Source organism: Myxocyprinus asiaticus, chromosome 34, assembly GCF_019703515.2.
Source record: "Myxocyprinus asiaticus isolate MX2 ecotype Aquarium Trade chromosome 34, UBuf_Myxa_2, whole genome shotgun sequence".
In the NCBI taxonomy this organism is placed as follows: Eukaryota; Metazoa; Chordata; class Actinopteri; order Cypriniformes; family Catostomidae; genus Myxocyprinus; species Myxocyprinus asiaticus.
In genome coordinates, this window is record NC_059377.1 from 26291329 (window position 1) to 26309911 (window position 18583).

An 18583-nucleotide genomic window follows, 5' to 3' on the forward strand; every position below is an offset into this window, starting at 1 on the left:
ACAACAATCAGAAAACTTCAAATGTAAAAAAAAAAAAAAAAAAAAAATGTAAGAAATTTTATAAAAACATACTTCTTTTCCATTGTGCCAGACATAAATGATTGATACTTCCTGCTTATAAGGTCACATGACCAATTTTTTTTACAATTGCTTAGATACAGGGGGTAGGTCAATTTACTCACAGGCTCATCTTACTCCACTCTCTCCTATATAGCATGTATATAACCTTTGATTGCTTTACTGTGCATTTAAACTGCTCCAGTGGTGGGTCAACTTACCCACAGGCTCATCTTACTCCACTCTCTCCTATATAGCATGTATATAACCTTTGATTGCTTTACTGTGCATTTAAACTGCTCCAGTGGTGGGTCAACTTACCCACAGGCTCATCTTACTCCACTCTCTCCTATATAGCATGTATATAACCTTTGATTGCTTTACTGTGCATTTAAACTGCTCCAGTGACACAAATATACATATCAATGTGTCAAAATATTATTATTGACAGAGCCTTTTTTATGGTGAAAGTCTCCATAATCTCCGTTGCCGTGTGAAGACCGTGTTTAATTTTCAACGTATACTGTATGCGCTTCCATCTGTGCAAATCCACGCATCATCATCACCACGCGTGTTTTTCCCGCAAAAGTGACGTCATGACAGCCACTCTTTTGAGCCCATAAAAGCGCAAGAGTGCATCTTAACCCCAGTGCTAAATAAGAGGAGGATAATTTAAGATTACTTGCCAGACACCTCTTAAATATTATTGGTGTCATATTAAGATTAAGCAGTAATTTGCGCTTGAACGGAAATGTAGTCAGAGAGACAGCTCGTGAGGCGGAAGTGAGGTTAGAGCAGCAGCAGTCTGCTCCGTCCATGTTATTATTGTTATTCTGGCTGTGTGATGGTTCACAGCGGAGCGCACAGACGGCGGCCAGCCCGGGATTTCTCCGGTTATCAGCACAGACACGAACGGCTAGCAGGCCACATGTTACACCTGCGCTTCTGTCCCACGATAGTTTGATTACAAACGCTGACAAAACGCGTCAACGTCGCTGTGCGCAGCGCTCGCGTCGGACTGTCTTTTTTATTGACACGGCAACAGACATGAACGGCATCACCAAGAGCAGATTTGAGGTAACTCATATCGAGTGAACCGTGGACATGGGCGTTGAACTGTTATAGTTTGCCCGTGGAAACGAAAACGGGCGGTGACAGGCTGTCTGAGGGATGACAGTGTGTTAAGGCGTATGTTTGTGTATGAGTGTGTGTTTGTGTTGGTGAGCGCGCGTGCGTTCGTGCCCGCGCGTGTATGTCTGCAAGTGTTTTGGATCGAGCACGGCTCTATTTTTACGTGCCGTGTTTAGGCTTTTGTTCTTCAAGGGTAATCCCGTCCTAACACAACGGTACCAGCTGACTATGTTGACCACGCTGCGCCTGAATCCGTTAAACGTTGGACTTGGCTGCTGCTCGTGGAGTTTATATCAAGCCGATAGGCTTGAGAATATGTCACAACCTTACAGGTTATCTAAGTGTAGGCTCTCCTTAGTCACTGTTTCCAACACTTCCTATTCGCCCTTCTTGTATAAGTGTCATTATGTAAAGTTGAACCAGGCCAAGGCGTGTCTTAAACAGCTCTGAGCTTATTAGCTGGTTCTGTAAAGACATTTATTTCATGCATTTCTTTGATTTCATATTGTCCAGGTGTTCTCAAACAGCGATGAGGCCCTAATTAACAAAAAACTTCCCAAAGAGCTTCTACTCAGGTGAGCCAGGTGATCAGATGCACTTCTATTGTAACATAATGCAGAATACATTTTAATATCTATCTATCTATCTATCTATCAAGGATTTTTTCATACCTGGATGTAGTTACATTGTGTAGGTGTGCTCAAGTATCCAAGGTATGTTCATTCAATTAAAATTAAATGGAATGGTCTAGAATTAAAGGAATATTCCGGGTTCAATACAAGTTAAGATGCACAGCATTTGCAGAATAAAGTTTATTACCAAAATACATTTTCACCATTCACCTCCATTGTAAGTGCCTCACTGTAACCTAGATTTTTGCTTTTTTAAAGAAAAGGAGGGACGAGACGAAATACATTTTTGTTGTAAATAACATTATGCCACATATGCTGTCAATTGAGCTTAACTTGTATTGAAACTGAAATATTCCTTTAAGGTAGTTTGCTAACAGTACTTCCTCATTCCCCCCTTTCTCTGTGGATGAACAGGCATGGAATGTTCTCGCATTAGATGGAAGCAACTGGCAGAAGATTGATCTCTTCAACTTTCAGACAGATATTGAGGTGAAAAGTGTAATATTTAAAGTGTGTGTAAAAGAAATGTCTCTGTTTGAGTGGGGCTCTGTGTGCAGAAACAAGCATGTGTGTTTTTAGCTTATGCTCTGTATGCTTTGGTATTTAATCTAATATTTGTTTCTATGTGCTGTAAATTGTCAGTGTCTGTGAGTGTTGTGTGTGTTAGGATTAGCACTGGGTCAGTAGGCTTGTCTACTGAATCCATAGACTGTAACATCATCCCTGATCCTCTGTGCCTGAACTCTCTCTCTCTCTCTTTCTGTATTTCTCTCTCTCTCTCATAGGGTCGTGTGGTGGAGAACATCTCAAAGCGATGTGGAGGGTTTTTGAGGCAGCTCAGTCTAAGGGGCTGCCTCAGTGTGGGCGATGCCTCCATGAAGTGAGCTATGCTTCTCTTTGTTATACTTGCTAATTAAAATGCATTGTAAAATTGCATAGTTCACGCATTTCATCTTTAATTAAAATATGAAATAGGATTTGCGTGTTATTTGTATTTTGATTTATTAAAAAAAAAAAAAAAATAAACGTTAAAATACCATGTTTACTATGTTGCTATAGCTTGTGGTGTTTATGTTGAACATTATTGATAGCTGTGATGTTTTGTTTGATTGACAGGACCTTTGCTCAGAACTGTCGCAACATTGAGCATCTGAACCTCAACGGCTGCACCAAGATCACAGATTCCACCTGCATCAGCCTTAGCAAGTTCTGCTCCAAACTTCGTCACCTTGACCTGACCTCTTGCGTGTCCATCACCAATCATGCACTTAAGGCCGTAAGGTGAGCGGCAGTTATAAGGACTAGGGGATCAAAATCATGGCTGGTTGAGACTTGCCTAGTGAACCATTTATCAAGTGAATAGCCATTTTCATGTTTGGGTTAGTCGGCAGTATACTTGAGTCTGGGCATCGGGAGTCTATCATGCCTGGCAGCTGTTGCTTAATTGAACTATTCTGGGGATTTAAGATTAAATCAGGGAGTTTTCAAGCAAAGCCCATAGTTTGTGCTGCTCTGCCTTGGATGTCTGCTATCCATTACTTGCTATCCAGGCATGCATTGCTTAATTCAATGTTAGATTTATTTTAACCTCTTAACTTTTTATAATTCTCAGTTGTTTATAATAGGACATCATGTGAGAGATAAGGGAGTTCAGAGGATCCATAAGCCATAGCTCTGATTTTCTTGTGTAAAGAGGGTGACTTTGTTAATGATTGAAAGTGTTTTTTAATAAAACCACAGTCTTTTCCACAGTTGTAGTAGATTATACAGTATGAGCTGGTGGAACTTATGAATTTATTTGTCTTTAACTCTTTAAGCTTGGCCCGCAAGAACAAATTATAGTCAAAATATTAATAGCTACAGTCTTGACCAACACAAAATAAGTATCGTTTGAAAGATTAGAAGCTCTGATTTACAATGCATTTCGGCATTATGACCAAAACTGAACAAGTGCTTTGAAATTTGCAGACAAATCAGAAGTGTTCCGTTTTGATAATTTATGAAAAATCTTGCAGTAAAAAAATCAAACTCATCAAATAGCCATGTGTCACATGTTGTTGGAAAGCTCTCAAAGAGTAGAATGCAACCAGCCTATTTGTTTCACTCACAGACAAAAATGTAGTGAGAAATACCTAAGTATGTGTCTTTAACATTTATTTCATGTGAACAGATGTTGCTCATATGCCGCATTTTTGCTTATACTTTCAAAAATCTAAACAGAACATGAAATATCACATACCATTACTTAGAGGAGGCGATTATCTTTAAAACGAGCCCACACACAAGGTAATCGGATGCATAGATCATTAAATAATTGACACGAAGCACAGTATGCACACAGCATCTTGCAATCTGGCTGAAAACATGCTAACTTTCCTGGATCAGATGCTATGCATACCTTTAGTCATTGTTATGTTTGCATGTGTTATTAGTTCTTATGTACAATTATTATGTTTTATTTGTTTGGAGACATTTTTGTACACTAGGATAAATTATTTTTTAATTACTTTTGATTGCTTTGTTGAATCAACACAAAATTTTACTCAGTTACAGTTGACATGAAAAACAAAAGCAGTTTTTCAGAGCCACCTTATTTACACCCAGAGATATTTAATGTCAAATCAGAAAAATAAGTAAAAAGTTGGCTCAAGTTTTTTTGTGATTTTATTTGTAATTTTTTTTGTCAGCAGTTTTTTAGGCTAAGAGTCTCAGAATTTATCATTATCTTTATCATTAACATTTTTGAAAAGTTTTCTTTACAATGATACCAAACACTTGACCCTCCTTGTTTTTTTGTTTTGTTTTGCATTTTAGTCGAGTTCTAAGCCTTTAATTTTGGGTAAGCCACTGAAACAGGACATCTTAAACACTATTTTGAGCTTAAAGGGTTAAATGACTAAATTTAGGTATATTTGTGTGTGTTAGGTTTAAATCCTGCCATTCAGAGGCAAAATGCAGTATCTGCACATTTTGTCAAAACCGAGTTATGACTGAAATCAGGTTTCATATGTTCACAAAGGCATATATTTTTTTATTTATTTTTTGGCCTATCTGACTCAAAACTGTTTAGGTTTTTGTAGTCTGAACAGGGCCAAAACAAAAAACAAAAGAAATCTGATTTGTCTTAATGCGTCTCAGTCTGAATGGTCAGATCGGATTTTTATGTGTTTTTCCGTCATTCGTTGTGCGTGACAGGTTGTTTCGTCAGATGTTGCGACGAGAAGACATATACTGTGTTCCAAACAGCATAAATGATGCATTACAGTGCACTTCAAAGGGAAAACAATAATGATGGCCGCGCTGTAGGATCATTACAAGAGAATTTTCAATAAAAAATTACTTAAAAAGTGAGAGTGACTGTTTTAATACATCTTTCAGCCCTCCGACAGTGAAAGGTGAAGTTTATGAGGGGAACAGATGATCTCTTCTGAATGGAACACACCCATATGTCATGTAAATGTTACAGGGGAGCCAAAGCAATGCAAAACTCTTTTAGAATAATACAGGACACAAAGCCTTTAATACGGGACATTTCGCTACCCGCTAAAAAGAACGGGACAGTTGTAAACCCTAGCAGCAATAAACATTGCATATGCCACCTCTCCCTTTTTTTAAGTCGTTTTCTGTGAGGAATGTGTTAATATTTGTATACTGCCCTCATGAAAAACATCCATTGCTAAACTCTCACGCATGGTGAACATATGCAAGTTTGCATCATTACTATGACAACTAATGTGGACGTGCTAGCAAAAGCCACTGAGTCTGAACAGAACAAAATCAGATCTGCAGTTTGAAGAGTCAGTTTAAAAAATCAGATTTGAGAAAAAAATCTGAATTTTCCTGTAGTGTGAACAAAGCCTAAGACTCAGATCTGTCCAGTGACAGGCTAGTTTAGCTTAACTATGCTGAGTGTGAAAATTGCAGTAACTACACAGTCCACACAGTACCGCATAGTTACTGTGTTTTGCCTTTTTAGGGCAGAATAGTGCAGAGGTTTCATGGCTGTGATTGGGTCTGTCTGTGTGCTAGTGAGGGCTCCCGGATGTTGGAGAATCTGAACCTGTCCTGGTGTGATCAGATCACGAGTGATGGCATCGAGGCTCTCAGCCGTGGCTGCACAGGCCTCAGAGCACTGTTCCTGAGAGGCTGCACACAGGTACATACTCATGCAAAACACTTATATTACTTGAACATGGAGAGTGAAAGAGCACTTATCAAGTTTAAGTAACTGTGCAATGTGTCATTTCAGCTTGATGATGCTGCACTGAAGCACCTTCAAAAGCACTGTCCTGAGCTCATGACAATCAACATGCAATCCTGCACAGTAAGAGTCCAAATAATTCATTTACTGGGTTTAAATAAAGCAGTAAGCCACGAGAGACCAGTGACTTTACCACGGATGTTCTTAGGCACAGTGAGTTCTTCCACCAAGTGAAATAGATCATTAGCCTAACTCTAGGCTGTTTGAGGTTGCCAAGCAATGTAGCAGCATTTTACAATATATTGGAACACTTTGGAACCAGTCAAACGTTAGAGTGGGAACTGCTGTTTTATAATAAAAGCAATAATTTACAAAACCCCCTTACCAGTGCTAAAATCACTGTAACACATGGACTCGAGTGGCTTATTGCTTTTATAAAATGGCAGCAAAAGCAATGTGATAAGACACAGAATTAACAGAATTTTCATATTTAAACAATTCTTCCACTAAGTAACATCATTAAATAGCCTAAGTGTCGACTGTTTGTGGTTGTCAAGCAATTTAGCAACTTGGCACAGGGTTAGTTCACCCAAAAAGGATAATTTTCTCATCATTTACTCACCCTTGTGTCTAGTCAAACTCATATGATTTTCTTTCTTCTGCGGAACACATATGAAGATATTTTGAATGATGTATGATAGGGCTGAAACGATTAGTCGACATTATCGACAACGTCGACAAGAAAAAATTGTCGACAAAAATTTTCGTTGTCGACTAGTCGTTTGATCTTAACGTAACATAAGATCATATGAAACTCTAATGATTGCACACAAGAGCAGCACTGCAGTTTGCGCCTGACTGAGGAGAGGAAGAAAACACATCTCACAGTCCAGATGCATTCTAAACTTTCCAAACAGCTTCAGGTGATGTAGATCGCAAAGTATGAGGAATACAGAATAAGTAAATACAGAAGCACTCTTGTTGTGGAATAAGCAGAGCCAGAGCTGATGCTCAGTTTAAGCAAAACTTGCGTGTCGAGCGTCTTTAAAGGAAATACCCCCGCGTTACATCTTTAATGCAATTCTATTTAATGTGTCATAGCTTTATTAAAGTTCAAATAATAAGGAAACTGGCATTTCTGTGTGCGGTCAGTGCCTCTTCTATGAGTTGCGCAAAGTGTCCCAATCTAAGGGGGAGAGATTGAAACTGCACCCGATTGAGGTACACTCTGTTGCGGGGACGCTAATCCCTCGAGTGCGCGCGCTTAATGCAGCTAGATTATAACGCGATGGAAACTTATTGAATCGTAATATATGTGTCAATGTGCGTTTATTATCGTGAAGAAAATTGGCAATACGCAGCTTTATTAATAAGAGAGAGTTTGTTTTTTTGTGAGTTAAAGATGGATTGAAGTGAACAAAAAGGTGAGAGAGGGTAGTCTTCGCCTCATTATACACTGCAAAAAAATATATTTTTTTATTTGTTTTTGTTTTGGCTTGTTTTCCAATATAAATATCTAAAACTCCTTTAAAACAACGTACATTTACTTTAGCAGCTATACTGCAGAAGAATTTTATTTTATTTATTTTATTTTATTTGTTTTATCTGAGAATGTTGAATATAATATTAAAAATACAAATATTTTAAAATATCTAAAAATCCTTTAAAAAAAGATGCATTCACCTGAGAAGCAGCATATAAGATAAGATATTTAGACTTGTTTTTAGAGAATAGATCTTGAATACAAGTATATTTTGTCTTTACTGCACTTGCAGAAATATAACCAAGTGAAAAAATACACTTATATACAAAATACACTTATATTTGATACATTCTCTTAAAGCAAGTCTATCTTATATGTTACTTCTCAAGTAAATTTATCTTGTTTTAAGGATTTTTAGACAATTTTAAATGGAAAAAAGACAAAAACACTTGATAACAATAGGATTTTTTTGTAGTGAAATTTTTACTGAATTAAACATAAGTATTTTTTCCCTTTAATTCAGTGAATGTCATTTAGAGGTATTTTTAAAAGATGATTTTGTCCTCTTTATTGTTAGCAAGCACGTTTAATACAACTTTTTAAGTCGGGGCACAAGCTGAATAGTCAGTTTAGAGCTAATGATTAATCGTTGCAATAATCGCCCGAATAGTCGAATAATCGTTAGATCGTTAGTTGCAGCCCTAATGTATGATGTGTTTTTGTCCATGGGGTCCAAAACTTTCAAGTTCCAAAAAGAACTTAAAGGCAGCATAAAAGTAAGCCTTACAACTCGTGGTTTAATCCATGTCTTCTGAAGCAATATGATCGGTGAGAAATGGACCAAAATTCAAAAGTCCTTATTCACCATAAATATCGGTCTCCTCGTCTCGTTCATCATAGCTCATTCACACCCTTCCACGCACTTGATGCATACACGGTGTGCTGTTCATGAACCAGACACAGTGTTGCAAGGTTCAGGATTTGTACGCCCTGTTGGGCTATTTTGAAAATGCAGGTGCGAGTTAAAATGATAAAGTCATGGGTTGAGTTTTTTGGGATACTTTTAAAATGTACGGTCGCCAAACGTTTGATGGTAAACACTAGAAAATGAAAATGCAACATCTAAGTAATGTATAATTATACAGAGATTGAGTAACTAGCAGCTGCAAGCAGCGTCAAAGTATCACCGTCTTAAAGCCTACACTGTGTTCCAGTCGGCCCAGATGTCGAGATTTATAGTGAAAAGGTCTGTTTCTTACCCATTGTGATCTATCGCTTCAGAAGACATAGATTAAACCACCTGATCCTTATGGATTACGAACGTTTTGGACCCAATTGACTTAGATTGTATGGAAAATAACGCATCATACATCCTTCAAAATATCTTTATTTGTAACTTCCGCTGAAGAAAATCATATGAGTTTTCATGAGGGTGAGTAAATGATGAGAGAATTAGCATTTTTGTGTGAACTATCCCTTTTATTATAGAATGTGCAATCCCAGACGTGCATTTACAGTCATTTTACAACGGCTTCGGATGCAGCTGATCCAATCAGAATTTAACCTATCCATTTGTATCACGTGCCATGAAAAATGCACATATATACCTTGGTATGCTGAAAAAAAAAAAAAAAAATCCAAGAAACAGAACTTGCAAACTAGATAGTACACTAAAATGGTTTATCCATCTTGCAGCAAATCACAGACGATGGCTTTGTGAGTTTGTGCCGGGGCTGTCACAAACTGCAGATGGTGTGTGTGTCTGGCTGCAGCAACATTACAGATGCCTCCCTGACCGCTCTCGGCCTCAACTGCCAACAGCTCAAGTAAAGCCTTCTTCATCTGTACGCAGATAAGCACACACGCTGACACAGAGTCATTCATTCACATTGTGTGTGTTTTCCTCAGGATCCTGGAGGCTGCTCGCTGCTCACATGTGACTGATGCTGGTTTCACTGTTCTCGCCAGGGTGAGTAATTGCACAAACACCCCAAAACATGCAAACAGAAACATGTTTGGAGAGCATGCTTTGTTTTCTTATAATCTCTGACTCTAGCAGAGTTTAAGACATCTCTGAGATAGCATGATTCATGTTGATCTTAAACAAACTGTCTTCTTTTTTAGAATTGTCATGATTTGGAGAAGATGGATTTAGAGGAATGTATTTTGGTGAGTTTTAAGCCTTTTAATGGAGAAAAGCTGTTATTTAGTGTATATTGCCTAGTCATTAGCTTTGACCCAATTTTTTCTATTTGAGCAGTTTTATTTTCTGGAATAATATACAAATGCAATAGAATATACATTTGTTTAGTTTTTTTTATATGGTGAATGTCATATAATACACTCAAATGCCTACTGCATTATATATATATATACATGTATAATATACATTTAAAATGTATTATTCTGTTTAGTATCTGTTTTTATACTAATACAGTTGATCAATATAATGCAGATATATACATAAAGCAATTTATTAATAATAGATGAGACATATACAAAATTGCTGAAGTTAACTGAACACCTTCGCAATATTCACTCAAAAGTCACTAAAACAGATTATATATATATATATATATATATATATATATATATATATATATATATATATATATATATATTAGTTTAGTGCATAAGTTTGCTTATGCACTGTATGTATAATAAAACATAATATTTATAATGTGCATTGTCCATTGACAAGGCTGTTGGTAGATTTTGAAACTGTTACATGAGTGAACTACCACATTTGTTATTCGCCATTTGTTAAGTGGGGCATAATTTTTGGCTGATGCTGATAATCTAAAAATGGCCAAATATCAGCATATACTGTATATCAGTCTATCACAAATGCTGTTTTAAAGGTCATTTGAGTTTTATTCTTTTTACTGCCGTCCGTTTCCTTCTAGCTTCTTATCCTGGTATGTAAGCATGCTCATTTTAATTTTCTGTGATTGTGTAACCAATTCAGGTGACTGATAACACTCTGGTTCAGCTCTCAATCCACTGCCCTCGGCTGCAGGCGCTGGTGAGTGCCAAGAAGTGTTAGAGAGAGAGTGTGTGGGAGTATTCCTCCCATGCTTGTTATTTGTGGCTTTCTATAAAGGAATTATAGAGCACATACATTTGTTTCATGCGTGACTCACTTTTTGTATTTGCACCTTGCTCAGTCTGCATACGTTTGTGTGTGGGTGTGTTCTAGAGTCTGTCTCACTGCGAGTTGATAACAGATGATGGAATCAGACACCTGAGCAGCAGTGTGTGTGGTCATGAGCGTCTGCAGGTCGTGGAGTTGGACAACTGCCCCCTAATCACAGACATCACACTGGAGCATCTCAAAAATTGCCAGCATCTGGAACGTATTGAGCTCTATGACTGCCAGCAGGTCACCCGCGCGGGCATCAAACGCATTCGGGTCAGTGAAACTAGACTACATTACAACTCCCACACATAGTCTAAACCAGGGGTTGGCAACCTGAGGGGTAATCACTGGCACGCCAGCAACGGCATGAAAGGAGTAGACAATGGCACAGCCATTGACCAGGAAAATACAAAATGGCACTCCATGTCAAAAAGGTTGCCGACCCCTGGTCTAAACTGTAACAACAATATACAGACTAACATTATCCAGATCTATTTGCAAATTAAAAGGTATTTATAGACATGTTCTTTTTACTGTAAACATGATGGTGTGACTTGTTAGGCCAATTTATACTACTGCGTTGAAAATTCGCCGTAGGGTACGCGTAGCTTGAAGTGCACCTCTCCAGAAATGTAACAACGCGCCACTTTAACGCAGACCACAACAGCTGTGATTGGTCCACTTTGTAACCTGAGACCGTCCTGCAGGATAACAAAAAAAGATTATCTGAGGTAGTGGTGCATTTTTCTCCTGGATTATTTTAAGATCTATGCATCGAATCGGTGATCTTGTCAACTTGTATTTGGACTTAAATTGGGAGCATCTGCTGGTTTTAAATTCTGTTTACGTTTCACAAAAACGTGACAAAAAGACACATCTGTTTACAACTAACTGTGCTTAATACCTGGGGCTTTTACTCGATATATATTTGGTGTGTGAGTGACACAATATTTGTTTTATTCTATTCAAGAACTTTCCGATTTGTATGATGTTTTGACTGTATGTTTGACAGTATGGTATACAGTAAAATAATGATTTCAAAAGTTAAGAAAACGGAACACTTCTAATTTGTCAGCAAATTAAAATGCACATGTAAAGAGTTGGTTACATCGTCTATATGCATTGTAAAGTCCATCTTATAAGCTTTAAATCAACACCCACTTTGTGTTGATCAAGCAAATTATTTCTTAATGTAATGGGTATTTTATTTTTTGAGTGTCAAAAGAATGCCAAAATATGTATTTATTATTATTTAAGCGACTAAGAGTAAGCATAAAGTTTATGACATTTAATGAAAATAAAATATTTATTTTCATTCTGCATGGCAGGCATGATGTATAATAAATACATAAAATGCATTAAAAAAAAGAAAATTCTCCAGTATAATTTAATCTCAGTATAATTTATTTTTTCTACATTGTGTGCTACATTATGTTTCTGATTAAAGTATGTTGAATATGCACATTTATAATGCACATTTTTTATTGATTCATACAGCAAATAAAGAAAAAGCAAAACATATACATAGAATCAACATTTAACCCCCACTATTACCCTTCCTTCTTTCAATCCCCGACCCCACCCTGACCTTCAACAAACATTCCTGTGGTCACACATGAGTATATACACAAAAAACAAACAAGCAAAAAAAACAAAACAAAAAAAAAAAAAAATATATATATATATATATAATAATCACACACATTTATACCTATACCTCTCTCCACTGCCCCTCCCCAAGAGCCCTCCAAAAAACCCAAATAGTTGCCCCATTTCCCAACAAACAAATCCAAGTTACCCAGTCTTCTAAATGACACTTCCTCAAAAGCCGCCCCCCTCCCCTTCTCCGTGCACCACTCCTGAAATGGGGGCGCTCCCGCCGACCTCCATCCCCTTAAAATAATTTGTCTGCCGATCATTACGCTGGTCTGAACACAATTTTTTATGTGTTTATTCCCCACATCGATGACCGCCCCATCGCCCAAAACACAGAGTCTGGGGCAAAATTAAATCCGAGTGCCCATTACATCACACATAAAACTCTGAACCTTCAACCAAAATTATTGGATCTTAACACACCACCAAAAAACATGGGTTGTGTCTCCATCTTCTGATTGGCATCGCCAGCAGGTGGGTGTGTCTTTAAGACCAAGCCTACACAATCTATAGGGGGTCCAATAGAATCGATGTAAAATATTGAATTGCATAAGGCACACCCTTGCAAAAACATAATTTGTTTAACTTTTTTTAATGCTACAGTAATTTAAAAAAATACTTTTTAATCAACAAATGACATTACTTTTATTTATGACATGTATAATTATTTCAGAAATGAAGACATTTTCTCTCAGTACACTAGCATTTTGGCTGTGTATTAGCAGAACAATGCAAACACACCCACGGAGAACTATAAAATGCAAACCACTGCGTTGGCCCCTACACGGAGCCTACATCGTAGGCTTGATGTAGAAGTTTAAACCAGCCTTTACGTTGTATCCTAACCAAATGGCAAGCAATAAATCTCTGCTATGTTTCTGCTAGAAGCACAATTTACTATATGATTGTTCTTGGATTTAATTGATGATTTGAAATATGTTATTTGCTTATAATCTTGACTGACTGTTTTGGAGCTTTTGGCCTTTCCCCATTCATTTGGTAGGAGTTTTACTTACCTCCATAGAAAATAGGATCTCGCTGGCTGGCTAGAGATGTTATGAACATGGCCGTCGAGTGACCTGACTTTTGTTGTTTTACTGACCATGACAAGCAACAGACATTTCATTAGTCGCTTGGTTTCTATTTCTGTTGCACCACGCTAGTTAGCCCCTCCTATCATGAAATCTCATTGGTTCAAGGTTCTGCCCACATATCTGCAAATTAAACCTCATATGTTCTTATTGGATGAAATTTCGTAATTTCACATGGCATTTCCGCTTTCAGTGTAGACAGAAACATTACTTGTCACTGTAAAGCTGATGTATCATGCCTGGTTGTGTTGTGATGTCACATGCTATATTTAGTCTCATTCTGCTTTTGTTTCTTTCATAGGCTCACCTTCCTGACATCAAAGTCCATGCCTACTTTGCCCCAGTCACACCCCCTCCCTCAGTGCATGGAGGTGGCCAGCGTCTCTGCCGATGCTGTGTCATACTCTGACAGAAGGAGGAGACTCTGAGATGTCATAGAAAGTCAAGCTGTCAGTCAACCTCTAAACTCCGCCCTGCCCCGACTTCACACCACTATGAGACTCTGTGTGGGGTTGTGGCTATGGGAGGCATGGCTTGTTCGCTGAGCGGTTGCCTGGCAGCAGGATGGACCTGAACAAGTTACACAAAATAAATACAATGCAACATGACATATAAATGCTACGTACATACAATACAACCTCCTGGATATACAAGAAAACCAAGGAGCTACCATGTAAGATATTTCATATTTGGATATATAGGAAACAAATCTGAGAAAGAACTTAAAGCATTATGGAACTACTGAATATTGAATGAATACGCAAAGAAATTTGCTTGAGGCATGTTTAATGCCGTTATGACAACTACACAGTGTTTACGTCCTGCTCCTCTTCCTCAACCAATAGGAATGCATTTTCTCATGACGAGAACCAATAGAAAAACAGAAAACGAGTGGCAGGATGCAAGTCTCCTTTGGAGTTCTGTAGGATACTCCTCCCGCTCTTTGATCATGTGACTTTCTCAAACCTGGGAGCAGGAAGTTTGAGCGTGTTGTCTGGTTTGCGTGTGTGTGTGTGAATGTTTAAATATAGAAAACAAAATATAACACTACAACAAAATCAACCCATATTAAAACTGAAGTAAAATGGTTTTTATTTTCTGTTAGTGCTCACCCTCATTTTGAGATGGAAAAAAAAAAAAAAAATTGCAATTGAAACCATGTGAGTGAGTGATGGGTAGAGAGTTCAGGAAGGACTGAGGTTGTGCATGCCAGATAAAGTTCACTCCAGTGCGGAGTTAATTTAACATCAATATTGATGTTAATGTTCAAATTTAGACTTCATGTGCTAAGGGTGGGTGGGGGGCTCATGTGGGATAGATTAACATTTGACATTCACAGTGTTTTAGTGCAATATTGAAAGCCCAGGCGTATGTAATTGTGGTATGTGACAGGATTCAAAACACTCCTTATTCAGGCATTTCCTAGGCAACAGTCTCAATAGTATTCTCATGGCAATGTCCCTGGTTCTACAAAGAAGCCCCTGTATCCTCATTCCTTTAAATTCACTGCCAATTACATGTCATCAAGCTTGTAGATGTGATCTCATCATAATGTTACACAAAAATCAACAACAGGAATAAGATAAAAGGATAGTTCTCCCAAAAATGAAAATTCTCATCATTTACTCACCCTCATCCCTTTCTTTCTTTTGTTGAACACAAATGATTTTTAGAAGAATATTTCAACTCCAAAAATTTGAAGCTCCAAAAAGCACATAAAGGCAGCATAAAAGTAGTCCATACGACTCCAGTGGTTAAATCCATGTCTTCAGAAGCGATATGATAGGTGTAGGTGAGAAACAGCTCAATATTTAAGTAATTTTTTACTATAAATTCTCCCTGCCCAGTAGGTGGTGATATGCACGAGGAATGCAAATCGCCAAAAACAAAAGAAGAATAATGTGAAAGTGATATTGATTTGTTTCTCATTCACACTTATCGTATCATTTTAGAAGATACGGATTAAACCGCTGGAGTTTATAGATTACTTTATGATGCCTTTATTTGCTTTTAGATTTTAAAAGTTCAGGTCACCATTCACTTGCATTGTATAGATCAACAGAGCTGAGAAATTCTTAAAATCTTCATTTGTGTTCAGCAGAAGAAAGTCATACACATCTGGGATGGCATGGAGTTGAGTAAATGATGACAGAATTGTCATTTTTGGGTGAATTTTCCCTTTAAGGCGAAAATCGCGAGAAAAAAAACTTAATGCAATCATGAGATGATTTAATGTTTACCATCTGAAGCTTATAACCAATGATCAACAAGGTTTTAAGGGATTAGTTCACCAAAATAAAATGAAAGTTCTGTCATAATTTACTCACCCACATGTTGTTTCAAACCATCTTTTTTTGTCTTCTGTGGAACACAAAAGGAGATTTTAGGCAGAATTTTAGGGACTGGCATCTTATGTCACCATGCACTCTCATTGCATGTTTTTCTTCATACATTGAAAGTAAATGGTAACTGAGGTTGTGTTCCACAGAAGAAAGTCAGATGGCTTTGGAACGGCTTGAGGTTGAGTAAATGATGACATGTACTCACTTTTGGTTCATATTTCGGTTAACTAACACTAAAGGCCTAATGCTGCATAATTCTTTAAATACATGTTGAGTCGTGCTGATGACAATAGCTGCTGGGTGGATCATCTAATAATCAATGGAAATGTATTTTCAGTGTGAGTGCCTTTGATTTTGCAATTGGGGGAGGGGTGGAATTACAGCCACAGAAATGCTTGACTCAGGGCTGCGGTGTAGTTTTTCACATTTCTTTCCTCTTGTATTCTCTCTTCAGTTGGTTTTTACCATTAGATCCGATCATGATGAAGTACCACATCATTTACTGTCAATGCATACACCAGTGATTCCAATTCTTTTATCTCCACCATGCTTTAGAAGGCAATGCTAAACCTGTCACTTAAAGTGATGTTTGTTTAGAATTGTTCTGTAACAGCTGATCGGCTCCCCTCCTTCTCTCCCATATTTTTGACAAAGATGAAGTTACCTGAATGTCCTTGTGTTCTGGTTGTTAATGTGACATTTCTTCAAATAAAAGATCTGAGCAGTGTGTCACATTCCAGATTGGTTAGTTCTCATGATTCCCTATACACACTTCATTGTTGACATGAATCAGATGCTGCTTGTGGTTTTAATAATAAGTGATGAATTAATAGTATACCTTCAAGGCCCTCTCATTGGGTCAGATGAGATCACTTCTGCTTTACTTCCCTTTTTAATGTCACTGTTTGCATGAACCGGAACATGCTTGGAATAGGAACTTTTTAAAAGCATCAAAAATCTTTCAGGTCTGTTAATGCTCCATCCGGGTCCATCTGGGTATTACCTTCAGCTGATAGCTCAGGTCTTCAGGGACTGATGTAAATGGACTGCAATGACATCAGACTCCTTGATGTTGGAAACTACAAATGATAGGGCCGATTTGTAGATTAGAGAGACAGCTGCAGACTTGCTTCAAATATATGTGGTTTGATAAATGAAGGTTGTCAGTTTCCTTGGCACACCGGCAGAAGATATGGTGGTATCATTTTCATCCCTTCACCAAAATAATCTCACTTTTTGATTGGTGGATTTACAGTTTTTTCTTAAATTTCTATTTAATATTTAGATTTGTTTTTTTTTTTCAAGCTTTTTGTTGTCGTTATGTGAATAACTGTATTTATAATAGTGGTACTTTTAGGTACACCCTTATTGTTGACATGAATCAGTTGCAGCTTGTGGTTTTAACAGTACTTTATTTTCTCCAGCTAGCATTTCTGATCCACTTGACAAGGACCAAAAAAATAAAAAATAAGACATGGGGATGTTTAGATCTGTTGCTTCCTATATGTTTTTGTCTTTCTTGAATCTTCACCACATGTCCTTTAGATATGGCTTTATACCTCTATGTCTATTTAAATACTTTTACATTTGGATTGCCAAGCTACAAGCTGTTTATGATTTAAAGTAAGCTACAGTCAAACTACCCCTTTTTAATAAAGTAGTTAGCTGCTAACTGCTGCTTTGAGGTTACTTGTTTTTTAACTCTTAGATTACAAATAGCTGGCTGAAAGCATTTGTAGAATCTCAATTTGTGTCCTGAGCAAAGTGACAAGGATGTTGTGCTGAATATTTTACACTAGTCCACAGTGTACTCTATGTAGAATGTAATTTTTAATATTCACAATATATTATGCACCACATATGTTTATTTATGCATATACTAGCACATACTGCATCATATTCAGCAGTGCATATCATACGCTATATGATATAGGATGCATTGGTATCATATGAACAAAAGCAATATGAGTAGTTAAATGAGTGTATTGGAGTATTTAACAACTGAGTTTGACATATAAATGCCACTAGGGAGAGACAGAGACAAAGCAGCTTGAAGAGCTTACAGGAATATTCGGGTTCAATACATGTTAATCTCAATCGACAGCATTTGTGGCATAATGTTGATTACCAAAAAAAATAATTTTTACTTCTCCTTTTCTTAGAAAAAAAAGCAAAAATCTGGGTTACAGTGAGGCATTTACAATAGAAGTGAATGGGGCCAATCTGTAAACGTTAAAATACTTATCTTTTTTGTGTAAAGTTTTGTGTAAAGTTATAGCCAATTTTACAACTTCGTTGCCATGATGATGTAATGTCAACAAACCCTAAAACCATTGTAAAAATGTATATTTTAACAACTCTACAGCTCAAATAGTACACTAGTTTTAACAGAATTAATGTAAGTGCTTTTATAGAATCATCAGCTTCACATTTCTGCCTTTAAACCCTCCAAAAATTGGCCCCATTAATTTCCATTTTAAGTACCTTACTGTATCCTCGATTTTTTATTTTTTTAAAAAAAGGAGGAACAAGTCAAAATTATTTTTTGTGATTATGCCACAAATGCTGTCGATTGAGCTCAACTTGTATTGACCCCGGAATATTCCAGTAACTTTTTTGTCATCTTAGAGATACACTGACACCTAGTGGTGTGGATGCAGCATCGTGCATCATTCAAACCCATTAGTTTTCAGTTTCAGATGCCATTGTTCAAATTCACTATCCACAGTCAGTCATGATTAATTTAATCAATGAGTAAAAGTGTCCAATAACAGGACAGTTACTGGGGGCCGTTTACACAACAAAGTTTTCAACTAAAAACGGAAAACTTTTTATGCGTTTTGGCTGTTCG

The 18583-nt window shown here is 37.2% G+C and overlaps 1 protein-coding gene across 2 annotated transcripts; it reads left to right on the forward strand.

Annotated features, from left to right (window-relative positions):
* Positions 1–732: 732 nt before the first annotated feature.
* Positions 733–16469, forward strand: LOC127425418 (F-box/LRR-repeat protein 2-like). Of its 2 annotated transcripts, XR_007894617.1 has the most exons (15): positions 733–1134; positions 1702–1763; positions 1847–1901; positions 2235–2309; positions 2606–2700; positions 2937–3101; positions 5850–5976; positions 6070–6144; positions 9200–9330; positions 9413–9473; positions 9629–9673; positions 10473–10529; positions 10704–10916; positions 13692–14063; positions 14236–16469. XR_007894617.1 is itself a non-coding variant. In XM_051671428.1 (14 exons), exons 1-14 carry the CDS (start codon positions 874–876, stop codon positions 13797–13799), a joined length of 1530 nt encoding a protein of 509 aa, XP_051527388.1. In that variant the 5' UTR covers positions 733–873; the 3' UTR covers positions 13800–16469. The 2 variants fall into 2 exon arrangements, 1 of the variants encoding a protein (XP_051527388.1); XM_051671428.1 differs by having other exon boundaries at positions 13692–16469.
* The last annotated feature ends 2114 nt before the right edge of the window (positions 16470–18583 follow it).